The 21,027-nt window shown below is 38.1% G+C and overlaps 1 protein-coding gene across 4 annotated transcripts in view; it reads right to left on the bottom strand.

Annotated features, from left to right (window-relative positions):
- LOC123833374 (MDM2 binding protein) overlaps positions 1-21,027 on the bottom strand; it is a 53,492-nt gene that overhangs the window by 23,541 nt on the left and 8,924 nt on the right. For 2 of the 4 annotated variants that reach the window (XM_045861595.1, XM_045861597.1), the window contains exons 7-14: positions 20,406-20,523; positions 18,426-18,560; positions 16,329-16,423; positions 15,458-15,530; positions 13,641-13,761; positions 5,004-5,177; positions 3,554-3,661; positions 180-341 (exon numbers count right to left, since the gene is read on the bottom strand). In XM_045861595.1, coding sequence (XP_045717551.1) covers positions 180-341; positions 3,554-3,661; positions 5,004-5,177; positions 13,641-13,761; positions 15,458-15,530; positions 16,329-16,423; positions 18,426-18,560; positions 20,406-20,523 — 986 coding nt within the window. The remainder of the gene's footprint in view (positions 1-179; positions 342-3,553; positions 3,662-5,003; positions 5,178-13,640; positions 13,762-15,457; positions 15,531-16,328; positions 16,424-18,425; positions 18,561-20,405; positions 20,524-21,027) is intronic. The other 2 variants (XM_045861596.1, XM_045861598.1) reach the window with 1 other exon arrangement.

Here is a 21,027-nt window from a genome sequence, read left to right as displayed (position 1 = left end):
ATGAAATGATGTTACTTGAGGATCTGCTATACTTGTATATACAAACATATGTCGGTATTTAAATTGATAAGATTCATTTTATTGTGACCAATATTTTATTGGTTTTAATAAAAAACAGTAACTGTCATAAATGCCACACACAAAAAAATAACTAATATTTAAAGTAACAAAAAACTTACCCTTTAATGGACTGGAGGTATTAACTTTGTCTGTTTTTCTTATGATTGTTTTAGGAATAACAGCATCAAAATGATCTAGAAAGCGTTCCCTTGTGAGTGTTAACAGATGTTTGAACTCAGCAACAGACAGTACTTCCGGCTGCCCTGCCAACTTCCTCCTTTCTGGAAGACAAGGGTCCACAGGATTACCGGCACCGCTATTATTTTAAATGCTCTCTAAAGCACATCTACTATTCATTTTATAGGAAATACTCTCGGAACGAAAACAAGTGCAGTTTTCCCAGCAAAACAACATTCCCGGGTGGGCCTGCTTTCATTCTAAACCCATCTGTCGATAGTGGCCGAGTTACGCGAGAGGGACAGAAAGAGCAATCTCTTCATACAGAAAGGTTATAAACGGTACAGCTAGTTCACTAGTTTTCAAAAGTATCTTGCAGAACCTCATGCTGGTGTTTTTGTAAAAATAAAACCCGTAAGACTGTATTGAAACAAGTTAAATGTGGTATCTTGGTCACTGCCACTTATTTCTTCTCTCTTCTAACACCTAACATCTCAGTAAGGAACAAACACATAAGACAACCAAAGGAGAAACCATGATGAACGACAGTTTTCAACACCCCTTGGAAGATGACCCGGTGGTGGAGCCGGCAAAGCAGAGGCTCTGCCTCTGGGGGATCAGGGAGACGCCAGCAAGGTCCGGGGCTGGGGCGGGACTGGGCCCACGGAGGCTTAGGGAGGGACCAGTGAGAACTAAATGTCCCCACCCACCGACCCTCCAGGCTTCAGGGCCAGATGACGTTGCTCTAATTTTGGGGGGTAGGAACTGAAGAGAGTCTCACACTACGAAGTATCAGGGGCATTAAGGGCAGTGTTGATGCCGGGGTTAAAACGAAGGTTAATTAAGAGTTACGCAGGTGGTCAGACCCCAGCCCTGCGGTCAGAAAGCTGGCAGCACAAATGCCCACTGGCGAGAAGAAAGGATTCTCCTCTTGAAAAACTGAATGCTCCCAGAGAAAGAAACGGGTACAGACACTGAAGCGGGAGGAGGGACAGACCGCACAAACAAAATTCTGAATCGTCACTCCATCACTCTACAACTCGGCTTGTCAGGTACTCCAACATGTTACAGTGAGGTGCACAGCACCTCCCATTTAAAACAGGACGGGGGGGGCGGTGAAAAACCACTGGACATTGAAAAGAAAGTTGTTGAGGGGAGAGGGACTGCGCATGGCCACGGTCCTACCACCCGTGTGAGGACTGAGCGAGGGACACTTGCGGCGCCCTTCTCCCTCCCAGCACTCGCTGAGCTAGCGTGGAGAAGAAACCTGGCGTGCTCTGACCACACCCACCCGCTCCACATTTCACCTGAGCCAGCAAGCACTCAGAACGCATGCTCTCTGCAAGGTGGTCAGGGCCCTGCCCCGGACCACAGGATGGCCTTGCCCTGGCAATCATTCAGGGCGTCAGTTCAGTTCTGGGTGCATGTATCAGAAAACCTACCCAGGCGTAGACCTACTAAGTCACTTCCTTCAGTCCAGCGTTTATCCGTAATGAATTGCCATCTGTGTGCACGTGTCTTAGGTTTGTATCTTAATTGCTTCCAACTTTAGAAGGGGAAATGGGTATTATTCACTGTCCCCTCACTCAACTAAATAAAAAAAGTCCAGGATGAAAAAGTAAGCAAAGAGAAAAAAGAACCCAGCAGAAACAAAAACATTGCAGGAAAATAAGTTTTCTGAAGTTAATATTACCACATAAATAAGGGAAAATACCACACCCATGAAACACATACAGGATACTCTAATAAAAGGAAACTCAATGGACAAGAAAAGACTTTTTAAAATTGAGCACATAAAAGCTCAGATTTTTAAAATTCCATAATAGGGCTTAAAATGCAAGACATCCCCCAGAAACTAGAACAAAAAGATAATGTATAAAAGGAAAGGAAAAGTAGGCATCCTGTCCAGAAGACCAATGTATAAGTGTTGTAGAAATAAAGAAAAGAGAAAATGGGAGAGAGGAAATTATTAAACAGATGGCTTTTTTCAGACTTAAGAATGTGAATATTCTATTGAAATGGCTCACCGGGTACAGAGCTCAATAAACCAGAGAGGGGGACACCCACACTGTGGTTTCAAATGAAACTCAGAGACAAAGCTTCCGGAAGTGCAGGTTCCAGACGAGAGTAAAAACAAACAAACCAAAATACATCAATGCAAAGGGTAAGAGTTGTATTAAAGTTTTCCACACAGCAACGCAGATAACGATAACGCAGTCCTTTATCTAAAAATTGTCAGCATTCTTAAACAACTTCTTTAAAAATCAGTGCGACAAGATCTTAATATTTCCAAATACAAAAAGTTAGAAATTACAAAAAAAATGGGGTAAATATAAATTATAAAATTACAAATTTTACTTTTATTTATTCTTCACCACATTCATGTTGGGTCCATTATGAAAATATTTAAGTTATAGGAATTTACTGATACATTATTAACAGTGGACAAATCATCTAAATCTAGAGAGAAGAATATAAGTATCAAAAACAACAACACAGCCCTGGCCGGGTGGTTCAGTTGTTGGAGCGTCGTCCTGTCCACCGAATAGCTGGAGGTTCAGTTCTGGGTCAGGGCACACACCTAGGTTGTGGGTTCGATCCCTGGTCAGGGAGAGTACGGGGGGTAATGGATCAATGTTTTCCTCTCACAATGGTCTCTCTCTCTCTCTCTCTTTTTCCCTTCCTCTCTCTCTAAGATCTATAAACTTATCTGTGGGTGAGGATTAAAAAGAAATAAAGACTTATAACCAAGTTAATATTCAGAAATAGAGTATAAAAAAACCTTAAACGCTGACCCTTGAAAAGGTGTTAATTTCTTAAGGAAAAATCTGTAATGCTGACTTCATCCCATATGTGGTATGTGCGTGGTTATTATTAGTACTCATAATGAAAGTCTCAGAGTCAGTGCTCTAGCTAACTCATTAATCGCTCTGAACTTGCATTTTCTTCTATTTGTAGTCTCCACCCTCCTATGACAGTTAGAAATATATAAAGAGACATTTTATAAAGAGATTTCCACTAACCAGAATAAAATTTAGGTATGTTTTCTAGCGCACAGTTAAAAATGGTGGAGTACAGAATTTCCCGGAGAAACATTCCTGTAAATGGTAACACGACGCACGGAGAAACAGGAACAGTGACAACCAGCTGCGGACCTCTCCTGCCCTGCAGCACCTCTCCCTGCGAGAGGAAGAGCAGAGCTGCAAACGCGCGTCGCAGCAGGAAGACAATGCGGTGAGGTGTGGGGACGACGGCACATGGTGTCTGCACAGTCGACACTCGTGCAGGAAAACAAAATGCACAAACTGTTACTTACTCAGACATTCTTTCAAAGCCAAAGCTTGAACGTTGGCTACCTGCTTCTCTCTCTGTATAAGCTGCTCCCCAGAAAAATGTGGAAGTGACGTGAAGTCAAAAGGAAAGCCTGAGACACAGAGAAAAGTCAGGATTAAAGATGTTCTGCGACAGCAATTAATACTCAGTTTGCAGCTAATGTTTTACCGTATAAGTTAGAGAGTAAAAGTCAATTACTTGTCTCTATTGACCCTGCATATTTCAAAATAAATAATAATTTAGCTGAAAAACATAAATATACTAAATTATTGACCATTTTAAACGTTGACCTGCTTCTTAAACTGAGGGAACCTAGGCAGCCGAGAAGAATTCCCTCCATCACACTGTCTCCTGCGGCGTGAGCTGCCGACACTCTCACACAGAAGGGGTGCAGGGGACAAGGAAGAGAGTAAAGAGGGTCACGTGTACGGCGATGGAAGGAGACCGGACTTCGGGTGGTGAGCACACATCGGAGCGAGTGCACGGGTACCGTATGAGAAAGCTGTACACTGAAACTCACACAACGTGATTAACCAATGTCACCCCAATAAGAGTAATTACATTAAAAACGAGTAGGGTCGCTAGTCTTTAAAGATGGCCCCCAGTGAACCACATGTCCTGCTCTTCTCCACTGTGCAGTCCTTCCACAAGGAATCCTGGCTGGTGTGAAACCAATCACGCATGGTAAAAGTGACCGTGAACAACCTCTAGGCAAGGTTGCAGAGGGTCTTGAGGCTTCTTACAACAATTGCTGTCAGTGAGTGGCCACATAAGAAATCAGACTACCCTGTGACTATGACGCTGTGGGAGAGCCCAAGCTGGCCCTGAGGAAAGGACGCACGAAGAGAAAGCCAGCTCTCCTCTGCTGCAGCCATCCTAACCCAGGTGCCAAGTGTGGGCGGAGAAGCCGTATCACTCACCCAGCACCAGGTCTTCCAATGACTGGGGCCCCAGCTGCGTGTGACTGCAGTCTCATGTGGGACTCCAACACAGAAACGGCCAGCTGAGCCCAGCCAACAGGACCACGTGACATAAAAATAGTCGTTTTTGAGCTAAATTTGGTGTGGTTCTTCACACAGTAATAGACAGCCAGGACATACGGTATGAAAAGAGGAGATGCAAAGCAGAATAAGATGCTTGAGAGAAAGTAAATGAGAATGAGAAGTTACAGAAAAATAACGTGTTTAAACGGGGATATACTAAAAATTTCTTATCTGGATTCGAGGCCTGATCTAGAAAATTTTACTGGGTATAACGTAAAAGGGATTCATTCTCTACACTCTAAAGTGTTCAAATACATTATAATATGTTTAAAATAAATTTACTGAAAGTGAAATGGAGTTTGGGGGGAGAAAGTTCATTTAAAAACCACGTAAGCTAATTACACACACCAACAAATGTGAAAAACAGTTTCCACTGAAGTTTGCACTCACTTGTTTGGGTTTCTTCTGTCCTCGCTGTCACCCTTCCATGAATTACGCTGAGTGCGAACGCGCCATTGATCTGGTTTGCGGAGTGAATCAGCGTGGCTTTGCATTTTCTGCTGTCACTGCCTTGTAACAAGAGGTAATAGCTAGAGTACTCTCCTTTCACTTCAACATCTGGAACTAAACAAAAACAATTACCTTGTTAAGTATGTGAACATTCAGCACGCAACATGGCAGAATCATACCCATGACCCATAGAATACGATGACATCTCTGTTGTTTTAAAGCAACCTGTTACCCAGTACATTTGGGGCTAGCCAGTTGTTCATTTAACTGAAAGAAACTATTAAAATCAGAGAATAAAAGGAAAAAAAGAAAATCATGGAATCATAACAAAAAAGATGCAAAGCATAAACATTTTAATTTCACTTGTAACTTCTGATGCAGCTCACCAGAGTTCCATGATATTTCATGCCCACACCCATAATGAATCAACCACGATTTCCAGCTTCCATTTCTCTAAAGGGCAATAAAGTGACCCCTGCAGACACACACAACTAAACTGGTGGGAAAAGTGTACAGATGTATTTAAGAGTAGCTTTTTGCTCTTTGCAGTGGGCACCCCTAATGTATTTTTACAGAGGGAATGGAAAGCATTCATTAATCTGGCATGCCAGTTACGTGAAGGTCAGCTACAACAGCTTCTAGTATATTTTAAAAACAAATCAAGTGAGGGTTATCGTGAAGGTCGAAGAAAAACTGTGAAGCCTTTGAGAGTAAAAATAGAAGCAGAGTCCTTTTTGTTGAAGATGGTGAATTGTACATAAGCATTTATTTTCACTCTCTCCTGAAACTCCATGAAATGAGAATAAAGAGAATTTTAAAATAGCATAAATCTACAAGGACTAGTATCTGAGAGAAGAGAACAGCAACTACATTTTGAAAGCAGGAAAGCAGATGAGCAATTGGTAACAGGCCTTAGTCTCTCAAATGCTAAAGAAGCTGAGAAAAACAGAGGCAAAAGCTTAGAAGCAAAACAATTTATACTATAACCCCACAGGAGACTCTGGGATGGGGGACCCAGGAGACGTTGGAATTGAAATGAAGGTGAAATAAAAAGTCAAGTTGAAGGTCTGTTTGAGGAGCAGTATGGCCTCCTCATTCCTCCTTATTCAAGTAAACGATTGTCCTTTGCCCAGCGCAGAGGACTAGTGCTTTATTCTCTGGAGAAAGTTAATACTAGATGTGTCTGGCCTGGGAATATAAACAGAGAGAGCTCAGGGTCGGAGCTGATGATCAGTGCATTAAGTGAATCCTTCTGTACCCGAACAATGAGCCCTTTTCCTCACCCACATAACTTCCAGAATTTTGGAAGCCAGATAGCAGAACTGAGTCTTCTTTTGGAAATGTGGTCAGTCCTCGAGGACAGACTAAAGCACCCCAATATTGGGGATTACCTAATGTAATGCTGCAGTGAGGTCACCCTAAAATGAAGATCCCAGTGAACAAGCTCTACCTGTGCACCCACATTTCCCAATCAGCCTTCTGGTTCTCTCTCTCAAGTATGAGCCGACAGTCAACCACTACGAGGCCTTAAGGGAGGTCTCTACTAGGAAAGCTAGATGCCAAAGTAAACAGAAAAAAAGTGACTTGTAGAGAAACAGAGAAATTCATTAAAAAAAATCACAAAAAATGAACAAATCACATCACTGAAATCCTCAGAGATTATATTTCATCTACTAAATATGAACAGAAAATTATAGGAAAATGTCATTAACTTTGAAAGAGTTCACAGAAATTAAAATTCAGAATGCAGAAATATAGATTTCAACTAATAAGTTAGAAGATAAGGTTCAGCAAATCTATCAGCAAGTAGAGTAAAAAAGAGAAAGAAAGAAAGAAAGAAAGGGGAAAATAGCAGAGGAAGAAGTAGAGAGAGAGACCCAAACCAGGAGAAATAACATACAACAGGACTAACACAAGAGAGAACATTAGAAAATGGAGGAAAGGGAATTATCAACAAAATAATTATAACATTGTCCCAATAAAAAGACAAGCCTCCAGGCATGCTAAGTGCCCAATACAAGAATAAAAATAGACCTACCAAGGTGCATCATCATGAAATTCAGAAGACCAGGACCAAGAAGTTGGTGATTTTATAAAATGCCAGAGAAAATGCATGTTTCTTATTTAAAAAGGTGAGAATGGCACTAGAATTCTAAACAGCACCAAAACTGGAAGACAATGGAACAATGACTTCGAAATTCTTAGATACACTAAGAAAAAAGTCTACTGTTAGTTTATGAGAATAGTTCATTTCAGATACAAGCATATTGTGGGGTAAAGCCTATACCCCAACAAAAAATCTTTGCAACTACCTTGTAACAGTAATCCTACTCATAAACATCGATCTTACAAAAGGAATGTAGGAAATGGCTTATTACAAAGGAAAAACTTGTTATTTGAAACTAATGTTTGCCAAGAGTTACAGTGACCTTAATTCATTTACCAAGTTAGCACTCTGCCAACTTAAGTCATGTATCTCTGCAATCCACGACATCCTTCTCACATTTATTTAAATCCCATTACCTATATTAAAATTTTAATCACTGAAGCCGTACTTTCCTTAAAATAAAAATATTTTACAGAATTCCCCAAACAATAAAAACTATGCAGTCATTTAAAAACTCTTCCAGATACAGCAGGTGTTAACTGAAGACTTATTAAGTAATTTTTATGCAAACACAGAGAGTAACAGATTTATAATTAGCATAATTATTCAATTCTCATAGCTCTTCCTAAAGAAATAAGGGAAAATGATTACAATACAAAATTCCTTTCTATTTTCATCCATTATTTTTATCCCGTCAACTCATAAGAAATTGATGGGTTTGCGTGCCCCCTCTCCACCAAAGCCAAACATCCACTTTGGATCTACTATAAGTATGGGGAAAATGGGAGAAGCAGAAATTACAAGTTTCCTTTAGTTGTATCAAATTTTACAAGTAACAAATAAACTATAATGAAAACAAACAAAATTCTAGTATAATATAAACTGAGTCATAGTTTATGTCACTAAACTTCCCAGCAGTTCTTAAAACCCTGTAGCAACCCCCTTTCTTGTAACAGTTCGACAATATAAAAACAAAATCCTATTAATGTAAAGGGGATTTCAAATGATATAATGAAAAATACCTCAAGATAATTCAGGAAACAGGATATTCTGGTTAAGTGAATATATATATGTGTATACACACACACACACACACACAAATATATTCTTCAGAAAATGACAAAATCATATTCCCAATTACTTTGATAATCATGGTATATAGTCAACAATAAAATAAATAGAATCCTCATAGTAAGCATTTTAGGAGGCTACATACTTCCCAGTTAAATCGTTGTTCAAGCAATTCTAGACCCACCCTTTGAAATGGCCCTTAGGGTCAGCTGAAGAGAAGCAAGATAAAAATAAATCAATCTACTCACTTTACATGCACAAAGCATTTCCAAAAAACGTATTGCGTAGCTTCACCTCCCACCATATTTGTCAGACTAAACTTTGAAGTGCAAAATTCAGCTGTCACTGACACTCTCCAAGAAAATTCCCTGCTCCTACTCTGGAAAGACTCCAAACAGAAATGACAGCACTGTTGAGTAGGTACATGAAGCCTCCCACTGTGAAGATTACAAAAAAGGCAGGATTTAAAAGTTCCACCATGGCTACTTGAAACTAACACTAAGATCCTAAACTGTGTGCATCTCCTCTTAGTTACAATATAGTAAAACATGCAATTTAAAAGCTGCAATGAACAGAGAAGCTATTCAGAATATTGCTTCAACCTTATTCATTCTCATAAACGATCTGTTTATTGTTCCACAGACAAAGAAAGCATTTAAGATAGGACAGAAAAACAAAAAGCGACTGCAGAAAGTATCTACCTTCGTTACCAGCTGTGAGTCAGCCAAGTTTGGGAGATGCCCTACGCAAACACTGTCCTCACTCTCCAGCTGGAACTGAAGGCCTGAGGTGGTCATTTTTAGTCCTTCTTCTGCCTCAGAGCATCTGGAAGACTCTGCAGTAACAGTGGCTGGCTGGCCTCGGGCTGTAGAGAACACACCCTGGACAGCGATCCTCAAACCCTGGGTGCTCACTGGAAATACTTGGGTGGCATTACAAGCTGTTGAGGCCCTGGTTCCCCCAGATTTACCTGCTCTCATACAGGACCCAGTTTGACTCGCCCTTTTTAAAAAATGTTAATAACTGTCATGGTGATTCTAATGTGAGCTGGTGCTAAGAATCACTTGAAGAGCCTGCATTTAGGTCTAAGGGTCTTCAGGTGATTCTTACCAAAAAATAATAAATAAAAAAATAAAAACGTTTTAATGAGCTACAGTGTACATGTACAAATCTACATACATATACCAGAACTAAGTTTGATTAGTTTAAGTGAATTCTACAATTGTGCAGCCACCTCTGTGACGCAGTTTTGAAAAACCTCCATTACCTCTTTGCAGTCGCCGCTCCCACTCACGGCCTCAGGCCACCACTGATCTGCTTTGTCTCTCTGTCTTTTTCAGAAGTTTTACATAAATGAAACCACACAGTAGTCTTTTAAGCCCAACTTTATAAACTTAGCACATTCAGGTGCACCCAAAACTTTTTGTGCCTTTTTATTGCCGAGGGCACTCCACCGTATGGACAGAACAAACTGTCCGTCTACGGTTGATGAACGTCTGCAGTCTCTGATTCTTAGCTCCGCGAGTACTGCTTGTCACAGACGGCAGCTTGCAAGCTTTGTGTGCACCTATGCTCTCATTTCTCCGAGGAATGGAAGTACCGGGCTGTGCTGTCAAGTGCGAGTTTAACAGCCAAACTGTTTCCTACAGTAGCTGTACCATTTTACGTCCCCACCAGCAAAGGGAGAGGTTTGCAGTTTCCCCACATCTTCAACATTTGAAAGGTGCTGTTTTCCCTAACAGCCGTTCTACTGAGTGTATCGTAGAACTGGACTGTGGATTTAATTGGCATTTCCCCAAAGACTAATGATGTCGAGCATCTTTCATGTGCTTTATTAGCTATTCATACATCTTTAGGGAAAGGTCTATTCATGTTTCTTACCTGCTTACTAATTGGGTTGTCTATTGATTGAGTTGTAAGAATTTTACATACATGTGCACACAGGATGTGGCAAACGTGGGTTTCCAGTTGTGAGTACGTGGAAGAGTTTATTCTTATATTATTATTTATTCATTATTGCATTCTTTTCCATATAAACTGTAAATGTACTTTTGACCCACCCTGTATATATTATCGTTAGATATATAAGCAGTTTTTCTTAGTAGTCTTCGAAACTTTTCCTTAATAGCGTTTTTCAAAAACCGGTCATTTTTAATATTGGTGAATTCTTAGTTTTTCTTTTTACAGATTATCCTTTTGGTGTACATGTTTTCTTACACAGGTTCTGGAGTTTCAGAGTTTACATTTAGGTATATAGTCCATTTTGAGTTAATTTTTGTATAAAAAGATAAAATCATGTGATGTTTTATACATGGCTATTCTGTCCCCCAGCACTACGTTAAGGAGACTGACTACCCTTTTCCCACTGGCGTCTGTGTCTTTGTTCGGGCCCACGGACACATGTGCACTCCTGGCCCAGATCCACACGGCCTTCAGCACTGTGGCTTTATAGTAAGTTGTCCATCAGTTAGTACAGGTCTCAGACGCTGCTCTTCCTTTCCAAATTGTCTTGGCCATTTGAGGTCCTTTCTGATTCCATATACTGTATTTTGTCATGTATAATGTGCACTTTTTCATGCAAATTTTTGAGGGAAAAATAAGGGTGTGCATTATACACGGGTAGTACTAAAGCATGGGCACACATTATACATGGGAGCACGTTATACATGGCAAAATACGGTAAATTCAGTGTAGTCAATTTCTATGAAAAGTCCTCCTGGGATTTTGTTGGAGATTGAACTGAATCTATAGGTCAACTTGGAAAGAAGCACCATTCTAATAAAGCTGAGTTTTCTGATTTATGAACGCGGTGTTTCTCCCCATCACTTGCATCTCCCGTGATCACTCTCAGTAATGTTTTGCTGTTTTCAGTGCACAGGTCTTGCACTTCTTTTGTTAGCGATAGTCCTCAGTACTTGATTCACTGATTTCTGGTCTAATTTCCTTCCCTGTACTTACCTGGATTTAGTCTTCCAGCTTCTTGAGGTTGATGTTTAGGTTATGGATTTTAGGGCTTGCTTCCATTGTAAGATAAGCATTTAATTCTCTAAGTACTGCTTTAGCTGCTTCTCACAAATTTATGTTTTGTTCCCATTCTCATTCAGTTAAAACTATTTTCTAATTTCCCCTCTGATTTCTCCATTGACCTATAGGTTATTTAGAAGTGTGCTATTTAATTTCCAAATACTTAAAGTATTTCTTAAATTTCTATTGTTGATTTCTAATTTAATTCCATTATAACTGGAGAACATACTGTGTATTATTTCTATCCTTTAAATTTTGAGCCTCATTTAATGGTCTAACGTTTATAAAATCACTCCAGAAGAATCTTTCTGGAGAATGATTATGTTGTTAAGTGGTGTGTTCAATGAAAGTTAGCCTGGTAACGCTGGTTGACATTGTTCACGACTGAACTCCTAGCACCTAGAATAATGCCCTCAATATAGTAGGTACACAATAAGTATTTGCTGACTGAGAGAATACTTTGTCTGCACCACTAAAATCTTTCAAAATCTTTGTAAGAGTCCTTTACCTTCTCTCAATACAGAAATTATTTACAGATCAGTTATACTGTATTATTTTAACCTTGTTAGTTTCAGCTTACTACTTTTGATACATTTTTTAAAAGGTTTAATTTATTTTTTAGAGAGGGGAAGGCAGGGAGAAAGGAAGAGAAACATCAATGTGTGGTTGCCTCTTGCATGCCCCCTACTGGAGACCTGGCCTATAACCCAGGCTAGGTTTGATTCCCAACCTAGACTGGGAATCAAACTGGTGACCCTCTGATTCGTAGGTCAGCACTCAAACCACTGAGCCACACCAGCCAGGGCTCTTTCTGATACACTTTTATCACATGATTTAAGTATGAAGAGTGCACATGCTTCATCAACTCAAAATATTTCATCAGTTCTTATTAGTCTAGTTACTTTAAAGTTGTTTTTATTAGAAGACTCATCTGTCAGCAAAATAATAAGACTTTTTCCACCAAGTATACCTTAGATATTCTTCCTTTCAAGAGAATTCCAATTGTTAAAAAATGAGGCAACAATAAACTCACAAATGTAAAATTAGATGCATTCACACTTGGGTGAAAATTCTGATTTTACCTTGTGACATTAAAGTTTCTTGATTTCTCTGTAGCTTAGATTTTTCATTTGTAATATAAAGTCAGGCGATGATCAACAAATAACAATTTCATAAGAATTCTCTGTAAACATACAGTGAGCCAGGCACTTGCATAATACAACTGGCTTTTCAGTATAAGTTTTAAATGTAGAACTCTTTCTTCAGAAATGTAATAGTTAATTGCATTTATATATACAGTTCTGCATTTTTCCCAGTATCATAATAGTGTCTGTGTATTTCAGCAAAAATCACTTTCAAAAACCATTCTTTAGCCACTCTGAAGTATACTTCAATGGGGCATTGTTTTTATATGTTAAGTCAAACCATAGGAAATTGCTGACACTTAACAATTTTTGATATACAAATATAGCAACAGCACATAGTTCAAACTAATACCTATGTATGTAAGTGGTTTCCTCCGCACCAACACTGAAAAATAAATTAACAAAGATACCACTTACATTTAAGTAAAGTATAAAGGAACACACTTTGGCTATGCTACTCTGGACAAGTTACTAACAATTTGAGCTTTAATCGCCTTATGAAATACTGGGATTTGGACTTAAGTAATCTGATTTTGTAACAGAAATTAGAGTTTCACTTTCACAAAGACATCCCGAGTGTGGTGGGTTATCGGAGAAGCAGGCCACACAGCGCAGTGGGTACGAGCACACCCGGGGTTCAAGTCCTTCGGGAAGTCACAGAGCTACTAACCGGCAGAGCCAGAACTTCTACCGAGATTCTGATGAATAGCTCAGTAAAACCTCTGAGCCTTAATCCCCTCATCTGTTAAATGGGTACAAAGTAGGTTTATGGGGCCATTAAAAAATCAAGATAATCAATGTTTCTAAAGTACTTAAAACGCTACTTAGCACATAATGAAGCTGCTAAAGAAGTTCTACTTAATTTCTTCCAAAAACTGTAATCACAACTGTTTTTCAATATACTATATAATAAATAAAGCATTGTGTTTTTACAAATTTTACTTCTAAAATGTCTCTAAAAAGCCCATGTTCAATATAATTAGCTACCTAATTAACCCAATGTTGGGCCTTTAGATCACTGATGATTTTGAATGAATAAGGCTACATATACTTTACATTACAGTAGATTGTTAGAGATAATTAAAAAAAAATTTTTTAAATGATGTGGGTCCTTTTCAATCTGTAGTAATAAATACTGTTTTCTCATAAAAAATGTTCTCTCCACTTCAAATTTGATAAATGTTGTATCTATGTTGTACCATTAAAATAACTTAAAGATTTCCTACTTACCGCTGATCGTTTTAGGCTTTTTGGCTATATATTCCTTCCATTTTCTCGAACTGAGTTGGCTGGGAGGCGGAATAAGTATGTTACTGATAGTACACGGCAGCACAAAAAGTGCACCGACCTGCTTAAAACAGAGCACACTTTCAGTGACCGCGCACCGAGACGAATGCTTAAACAGCAGCCCCTGACAACTTCGCGCTCGCATTCCACCCGTACAACATGCACACAGTAATGCTCTCTCCCAACAGCTCCACTCCAAACATTGAGACACAGAAACAATGCCCCACTTCCACCCCAACACCCCAAAAAGCCAAAGACCAGACAACAAAACTAGAGAAAGTTCTTCAAGGCTGCAGGTGCCCCTTTTTCCACTAGGGTATAAATCTCTAAAAACCCTGTTATTCACATATTTGCTTCAAGTTCAAGTTATGGGTGTAATTTCTTCATATCTCTACAAGCTAATGAGAGGCCAGGAATTCCGTCATCAAAAGATGCTGTCACATTCAGTCATAATTTCATAACCTTTTGATGGGATGGATTATTGTTCTGGCTTCAAAATTAGAATAACTTGGAAGGCAAATTCACAGCTTTTGTTCCTAGAGATTAGAGATTTAATGCTAATAGGTATAAAATGCAGAGAAACCGCGAATCATGTGCCAGAAAACATACAGCAGCTTCTCACTGATTTATGAGCAAACTCAACTTACTCATCTTTATATTCCCAGGACAGGGCATACAGGTGTTTATTAAATATTTGTTTCCAACAAACTACCACAATACACTTAGGGAAATTCTCAGTTTGATTAAACACTGAATAAAATAAACTGCAACTCTGAAAGCAGTATTTTGCTAGTTATTTTATAACGCAAGCTATGACAGTCAGTACATCCCAATAAATATCTTCTTTTTAAACTTTGGGGAAATTTAATCAGGGTATTTGCAATAGATCTCAAATCTAATGCAAAATCACTTTTAACTGTCTGATACAGATGGATGGTTTACACAAGATATGCAACACTCAATTAATGCAGCAATAAGCTAGTTTTATTGTTTGTTTATTACTTTTACTTATATACTCTTAATTAGCAGACACAAAAATAAGTGTATTAGAAACAAAATAAGAAATAAAAGTTAAATGTTTTATTTTCCTTTATTATTATAGTCATAACCTTTTGTAAGTCAAATGTATTTTACACAGTCAAGACGTACACATTACAAATATTTAGCAATGCAAAATAATCATTAAATATGAAAGATCTATGTGTAATTTTCTCAATACTAAGTTCCACTTCTTCATTCCTGCATAAATAAGACTACATAGTCCAAATTGCATTGCAAATCTGTATGACCCAAAGGGTAGACAAGGCTGTAATGTGAGCAAGCCAGATCAGGGCTCAGTCATGCTCGAAAATTGTATAATTGTTATAATTACAGCCTAACAATTTAGAGATGCTAAAGGAAGTTCAACATATAACTTAGAGCCTGAAATAAATGTGTCCACTGGCCAAATAAGTGTCCACATTGTTGAGACAGTGTATGTTTGGTTAAACATTTTCTACAAATATGAAAAACATTTCTAAATCCTGTCACAAAACTTGGTTTTGAAAATCCCCTCCAAAAAACAAAGTGATATAGACATCACTTCATGTCTACAGAGGACTTTGGAGTTATTATGAAAAGTCCAAAGTATCTTAATAAAAATTAAGACCAAAATCATGTCATATAAACCAAATCATATAAAAACAGACTCACGAACTACAGTCCCTTTTCTCACTCATCCTTAAATATTCAGTTAAAACAGAACAAAACACTGTCTCTACCTTGCCACACAGGGAAGAAATCTGCTCCAACAGCAGCGTGGAATTCTTCTCGGTGCTGGTTTTTGTCAGTCCTCTGTACTACGGAGTCAAGGAAATGATGCACTGGTGCCTGTGAAACAATGCTGCTCCCTAACGCCAGTTCGATTCTCCAATTCACAAGGTGCTTAAGTTCATTTATTAAAAATCTTAACTTTAGGAACTCATAATTATTTCTTTCCTTAAGGATTATTATTTTTATGATTGTGAAAATATACCAAGAAATAGTGCTCTTATGAATGGAACTGCTATAAATTACAGGAGCAAGAAATTTGTGAAAACTAGCTTCTGAACATTATGCTGGTGTTCCATTTACAGGCAACAATTTTTTTACACACAGTGTCCTGTTCTTTGGTGTATTTCTAAAAATTCTTACGTGTCCTTAAGCGACAATTTAAAATATGTGAATATTTACAGACATAAATGATCACGTTCATATCTACTTAAGTATATAAAAAGATGCAAGAGACTGGCACTCACCTATCCTGCCAACGGGAAGAGAAACACCTGAACGTGCAGGAATATATACATTGTATTTACATATTTTTCTCTACATATTCCTAACATTTCTCCCTTCTCTGTATCTCATAAGCAATAAGTAGCAATCAGGAAGTCTTCTGCCTAGCGTAGAAGTATAAACACAGTACTTGAGGGAGGAATTTTCTTGTAAGATGTAGAACTTCTCTTAAAACAATAGCAATGAAAAGTATACCGAATATTATTTTATAAAAAACAGCATGCTTAAACATGTAAATGTGGAGTGGTACAAGGACACATTCTACCCAATACAGAAAACATAATCTAACATGAAGACGTAAATTAAATGAAAGGATACAACTCAAACTCGATGTCCGACACGTAGCAGGAGGGTAGCTCTGATAACTTTATCATCTGCATGAATTCTAAAGCAGGGCCATAATAATGGAAAACCTAGAAAAGAAGTGAAATTAAACACTAATTTAAATGCTATAAAGTGAAAGTGAACCAAGTAGTGATTAGGGTTTAAAACGTTAACATGAATCTTCAACAGCAGGTATTTACACATTTGCCAACCACTCATTCAGTCCCCTGTATCGGAAAAGGATTTCTTCCATTTCAATTCTACATTTCAGAGCAGAGAGACAGATGCGGAGACTTCTCAGGAACTAGGAAGAGTTTTAACGGGGAGAAAGTGAGGCTACAGAAAGAGGCGAGCAACAAAGAACAGGAGTTCTCAATCTTTCCTGTTTGTTTTCAACAAGACAGACAGACAAACCCAACAGGCTAGGATGTTAAAAAAAAAAAAGAAGGTTAAGAATATGCAAGACTGAGAAAGTGCAAAAAAAGGAGACTCAGGATGAACTGAGGTTGAATGGCATGCTGAGATTAAAAAAAAAAAAAATCCTTGGAGGAAATACAGAACAAAAGCGAGAACTAGTGAAGCCGAGAGTGCTAATTAACAAAGAAGCTCCACTCTGAGAAATAAAATTGCGGTGTTTCTTCGGGCAGAGCCAACCACTAAATTAAGAGTAGGCCAGTGAAGAGCAGCTACTTCAAGAGATGGGGCTAGAGCGCTTCACAAGAAGGGCAAAGAAAGGAGAATGTATAATATCTTGAGGAACCTGCACAAAGTTCTAAACTCGCAAAAATCTGAGTAATTTCACCTTGTAAGATTATGTGTGTGAGTATACTTGTGTACACAAATAGTGCACATATATATACATACATTGTGTGTGTGTGTGTGTGTGTGTGTGTAGGAGACTAAGAGGCCTTTCTTGAAGAGGTTGTACCATTAGATGCTCTTCAATAGCAGCAAAAAGTAGATACACTATTCATAATTAAAGGATATACTACCAAAGACAAGAACCTGAGCTCATCAATCTTATGTTTCTAACCTTTAAAAAAGAATTTAATATTCCTATAAAAGATGGCCATGACAAGTTACTTAATCAATTCTGAACAACTACTGGGAAATGCGTTTACATCAGAAATATGCCCCTTTTCTACTACCCTTAGATCAGAAAATAATACCCATCCATCTGACATCACTGTGAATAACTTCAGGCCTTACATTTTGCACATCCTTGAATTGGGTCTTTTAAAGTGAATTTCTGAAGAGCTTCTACATCAATACTTCTTGTTATATTATTTTTCAATGTAAAAAGAGCCAATTAAACCCTTTTTAATTATTATACTGCATAAATATTTGCATTTAAAGAATAAGTCCACAGTGACATGAGACAAGAACATTTTTAAATTGTAAATGAAGCATATGTCCAGGACTACATCTCAGTTAAGCCTCACGATAACTTCGTAAGATCAGTGTTAATCTACCCAACGTCACAATACCCCGCAGGTGACAGTGACGCTTCAAACCCAGGTCTACCTAACATCAAAACCTTTCCACTACATCATACTCTCTCCAAAATGAGTCTTACAAAGGTCACACAGTAAAGTCCACACCAAAGGTATTTTCGGGTCTATACCAATTTAAAACTAAGATCATTTCATCAAAATTATTTTTTTAATGTAGCCCTGGCTGGTGTGACTCAGTGGATTGGGCTCTGGCTGCGAACCAAAGGGTCGCCAGTTTAATTCCTCGTCAGGGCACATGCCTGGGTTGTGGACCAGGCCCCCAGTGCAGGGTGTGTGAAAGGCAACCACACATTGATGTTTCTCTCCCTTTCTTTCTCCCTCTCTTCCCCTTTCTCTAAAAATAAAAATCTTTAAAAAATAAAAGAAATTTAATCTAAAATAATGATAATTTTGCCAACATTCGATGCTGATAATACAGTATAGCTTAAGTACTTAATTATAATTATAATAAAAATTATACAAGTGAGCACACTTAAGCACACATATTAGTAAATATGAATTCATGATTCAAACTTCTCTCACAGGAGTAAAAATATGTATGAATGGAAAACTGCAAAAATAATTAAACATAGATTACCTTTGGCAATAGAGTCTTATCCTTTGATGGTATTATCTTTTTGTCAAGAAAGCAAGTATTTAAGTTAGACGTACTAAAACTCTTAGGTGTGACTCCCTTCAAACAAAATTCAGGAAAACTAATTTCACATCCGAACTGAAAGGAAACCAAAACAACACGGTTACTGACATCATGAATAAAATTAAAAAGATTAATACATTTTATTGCAATGTGAAAGTTAAGAGGAAAATCCTACATAAATTTATTTTTCTTTCCTCAGCTCAGTGTGGTCCTTCCATTTATGTACACATCCTACTTATTTCAACTTGCACGTGAATTTTTCAAGAAAAGCTCTTCTTGGTGCTTCATCAGCCTGCAAGAGTGTATTAAGCCCATTCTATTCAACTACAGAACCACACCACTGCATTTACATATACTTACTTGTTCAATACCTGGCTTCCTACCAGTCTGGAAGTTCCACAAAAGCAGAACTTGTTTGTGTAACAACAGAGGCTGTTGCTTCAAAGATCGATTCCTGCAGAAGCAGTAATAGCAGGGGTGCTAATAATAGCAATGGTAACAACAAGGATCGCTAACACTTAGTGAGTGGTTACTGTGTGCTTTAAATAATTTAATCCTCACAAAACCCTATGAGATGGAAGCTATTATTACCCCCACCTTACAGATGATGACAACTGTTACACCGACAGGCTAAACATCATCCAACATGCAATGCCACACTACCAAGAAAGAGACCTAGGAGGTGAGTGCAGGCGACCTAACTATACAGGCTATGTCCTGAGTCACTACAATGTCTCTAGACTGAAAGCTATTCTCCACACACACACACAAAATAGTGATTTCAAGTTTTAAATGCATTCTGTGAAGATAGGACATTTAATTTCCTGTTCAGAAAAGAATAAAAGAATCACATGAAAAGAACTTGCCATTATCTCTGTATAAAAATATGCAGTTTCAGAAAATGTATATAAAAGCAATTCTCCCAATCTCTTCTTGCACTCTTCCAAGTGGTTGTTCAGTTTGTTTACACTAAAACCACTGCAGAAAGGTCTACCTGCAGGTTTTACCTTCCCGAGACTAAGATGAGACAGCATTCAAATCAAAAAGGAGGACCCAACCACACTCATTCCTGCTGTCATATTGGAGGTGGTATTATACCACTATTAAGGGTGAACTGAGAAGGGGAAAAGTCTAGTAAGTTAGTGCAATAAACCTCTACAGGGATGCAAGGACCTGCCCGTGCTCCCACGTCACCCTGAGCAAGCATTAAGAAACGTGATTTTAGTTTTGTCTATATGCAAAAATATATGAAATACTAGGAACACTTATTTCAACAGCAATACAACTTATTTAAAAACCACCAAACGTATTCATTCGCAATAAGAGATAACAGAATTGGAACCGCAGAGACATTCAAGGTTAGAGGGGTCCAACTAATCTAATATGTATTCTCAGCTTGGGAGTTGAGAAATCTAGGGTCTAGCAAGGTTAAAAAAAAAATTGCTCAGAATCAGAAACCTGGTTAGTGGAGGGAAAGATCACCTAAACTGGTATTACAGGTAAGAGATTATGTTCTAAATAGTTTTCCTATGTATGCAATAAAATAAAACAGCTTGGATAAACAACATGAAGACCACAAATGTTAAATTCTATATTTAAAAAAATATTACATTCTAGAACAGCAGTGTTCAAAACATAATCACAGTGACTATTTACACTTAAATTAATTAAAATAAAGTTAAAAATTCAGTTCCTTGGTTGAATAGTCACATATAAAATGTTCAGTAGCAGTATGAGGCTAGTAGACTACTATATTAGCACAGATATAGAACACTTCCCTTATTACAGAAAGTTCTATTTACAATGCTGCTCTAGAACACCCTTATAATGTACATTTTCATTAAGGTTCATTTAAACTACATTATGAATACAGTTGAAAGGACTGCTTTGCAAACTCTGATCACTGAGAAGTCCACTTACCTTTCTTTCCCATATCCGAATCTTTCCCCTCCATAATTCCTTTGAGTCGATAGCATTCCCGAGATCTTCTAAAGATACAACATTAGCAGAAAGGTATTCTGCAATTTTCTGACAATTTCTACAAACAAAGAATTATGATAATTAAATATAGGGTTTTATATTGTTATACATTTAATGGTTACCATTTACTATAAGCCTAAGAAGGCAAAAATGCAAATTCTTATTGCTGCTTTTATCTATTTTTTACAGTAGAGACTAACAGCAAGTCAGCCTCTGAGTGAGTTGCTATCACATATTCCTTTAATCCTAGCATCCCCAGGAATCGAGTTATTACTTTCCAAAGTACAGAGGAAGAAATAGACTTCACTCTTAATATTTATTGGCTTAAATGTATCAGATGTTGCCCAGGCTGGTGTGGCTCAGTGGACTGAGTGCTGGCCTGCAAACCAAAGGGTCACTGGTTCGATTCCCAGTGAGGGCACATGCCTGCGTTATGGGCCAGGTCCCCAGGTGAGGGCATGTGAGAGGCAACCACACATTGATGCTTCTCTCCCTCCCCTTCCCTCTCTCTATGAATACATAAATAAATAAATCTTTTTTAAAAATGTATCAGATGTACACA

This window comes from Phyllostomus hastatus, unplaced genomic scaffold (assembly GCF_019186645.2).
Source record: "Phyllostomus hastatus isolate PE091 unplaced genomic scaffold, TTU_PhHast_1.1 phas_scaffold_21, whole genome shotgun sequence".
NCBI classification, from domain to species: domain Eukaryota; kingdom Metazoa; phylum Chordata; class Mammalia; order Chiroptera; family Phyllostomidae; genus Phyllostomus; species Phyllostomus hastatus.
Note: the sequence above shows the minus strand (reverse complement) of the source record. Positions and strands in the feature narration are given on the sequence as shown.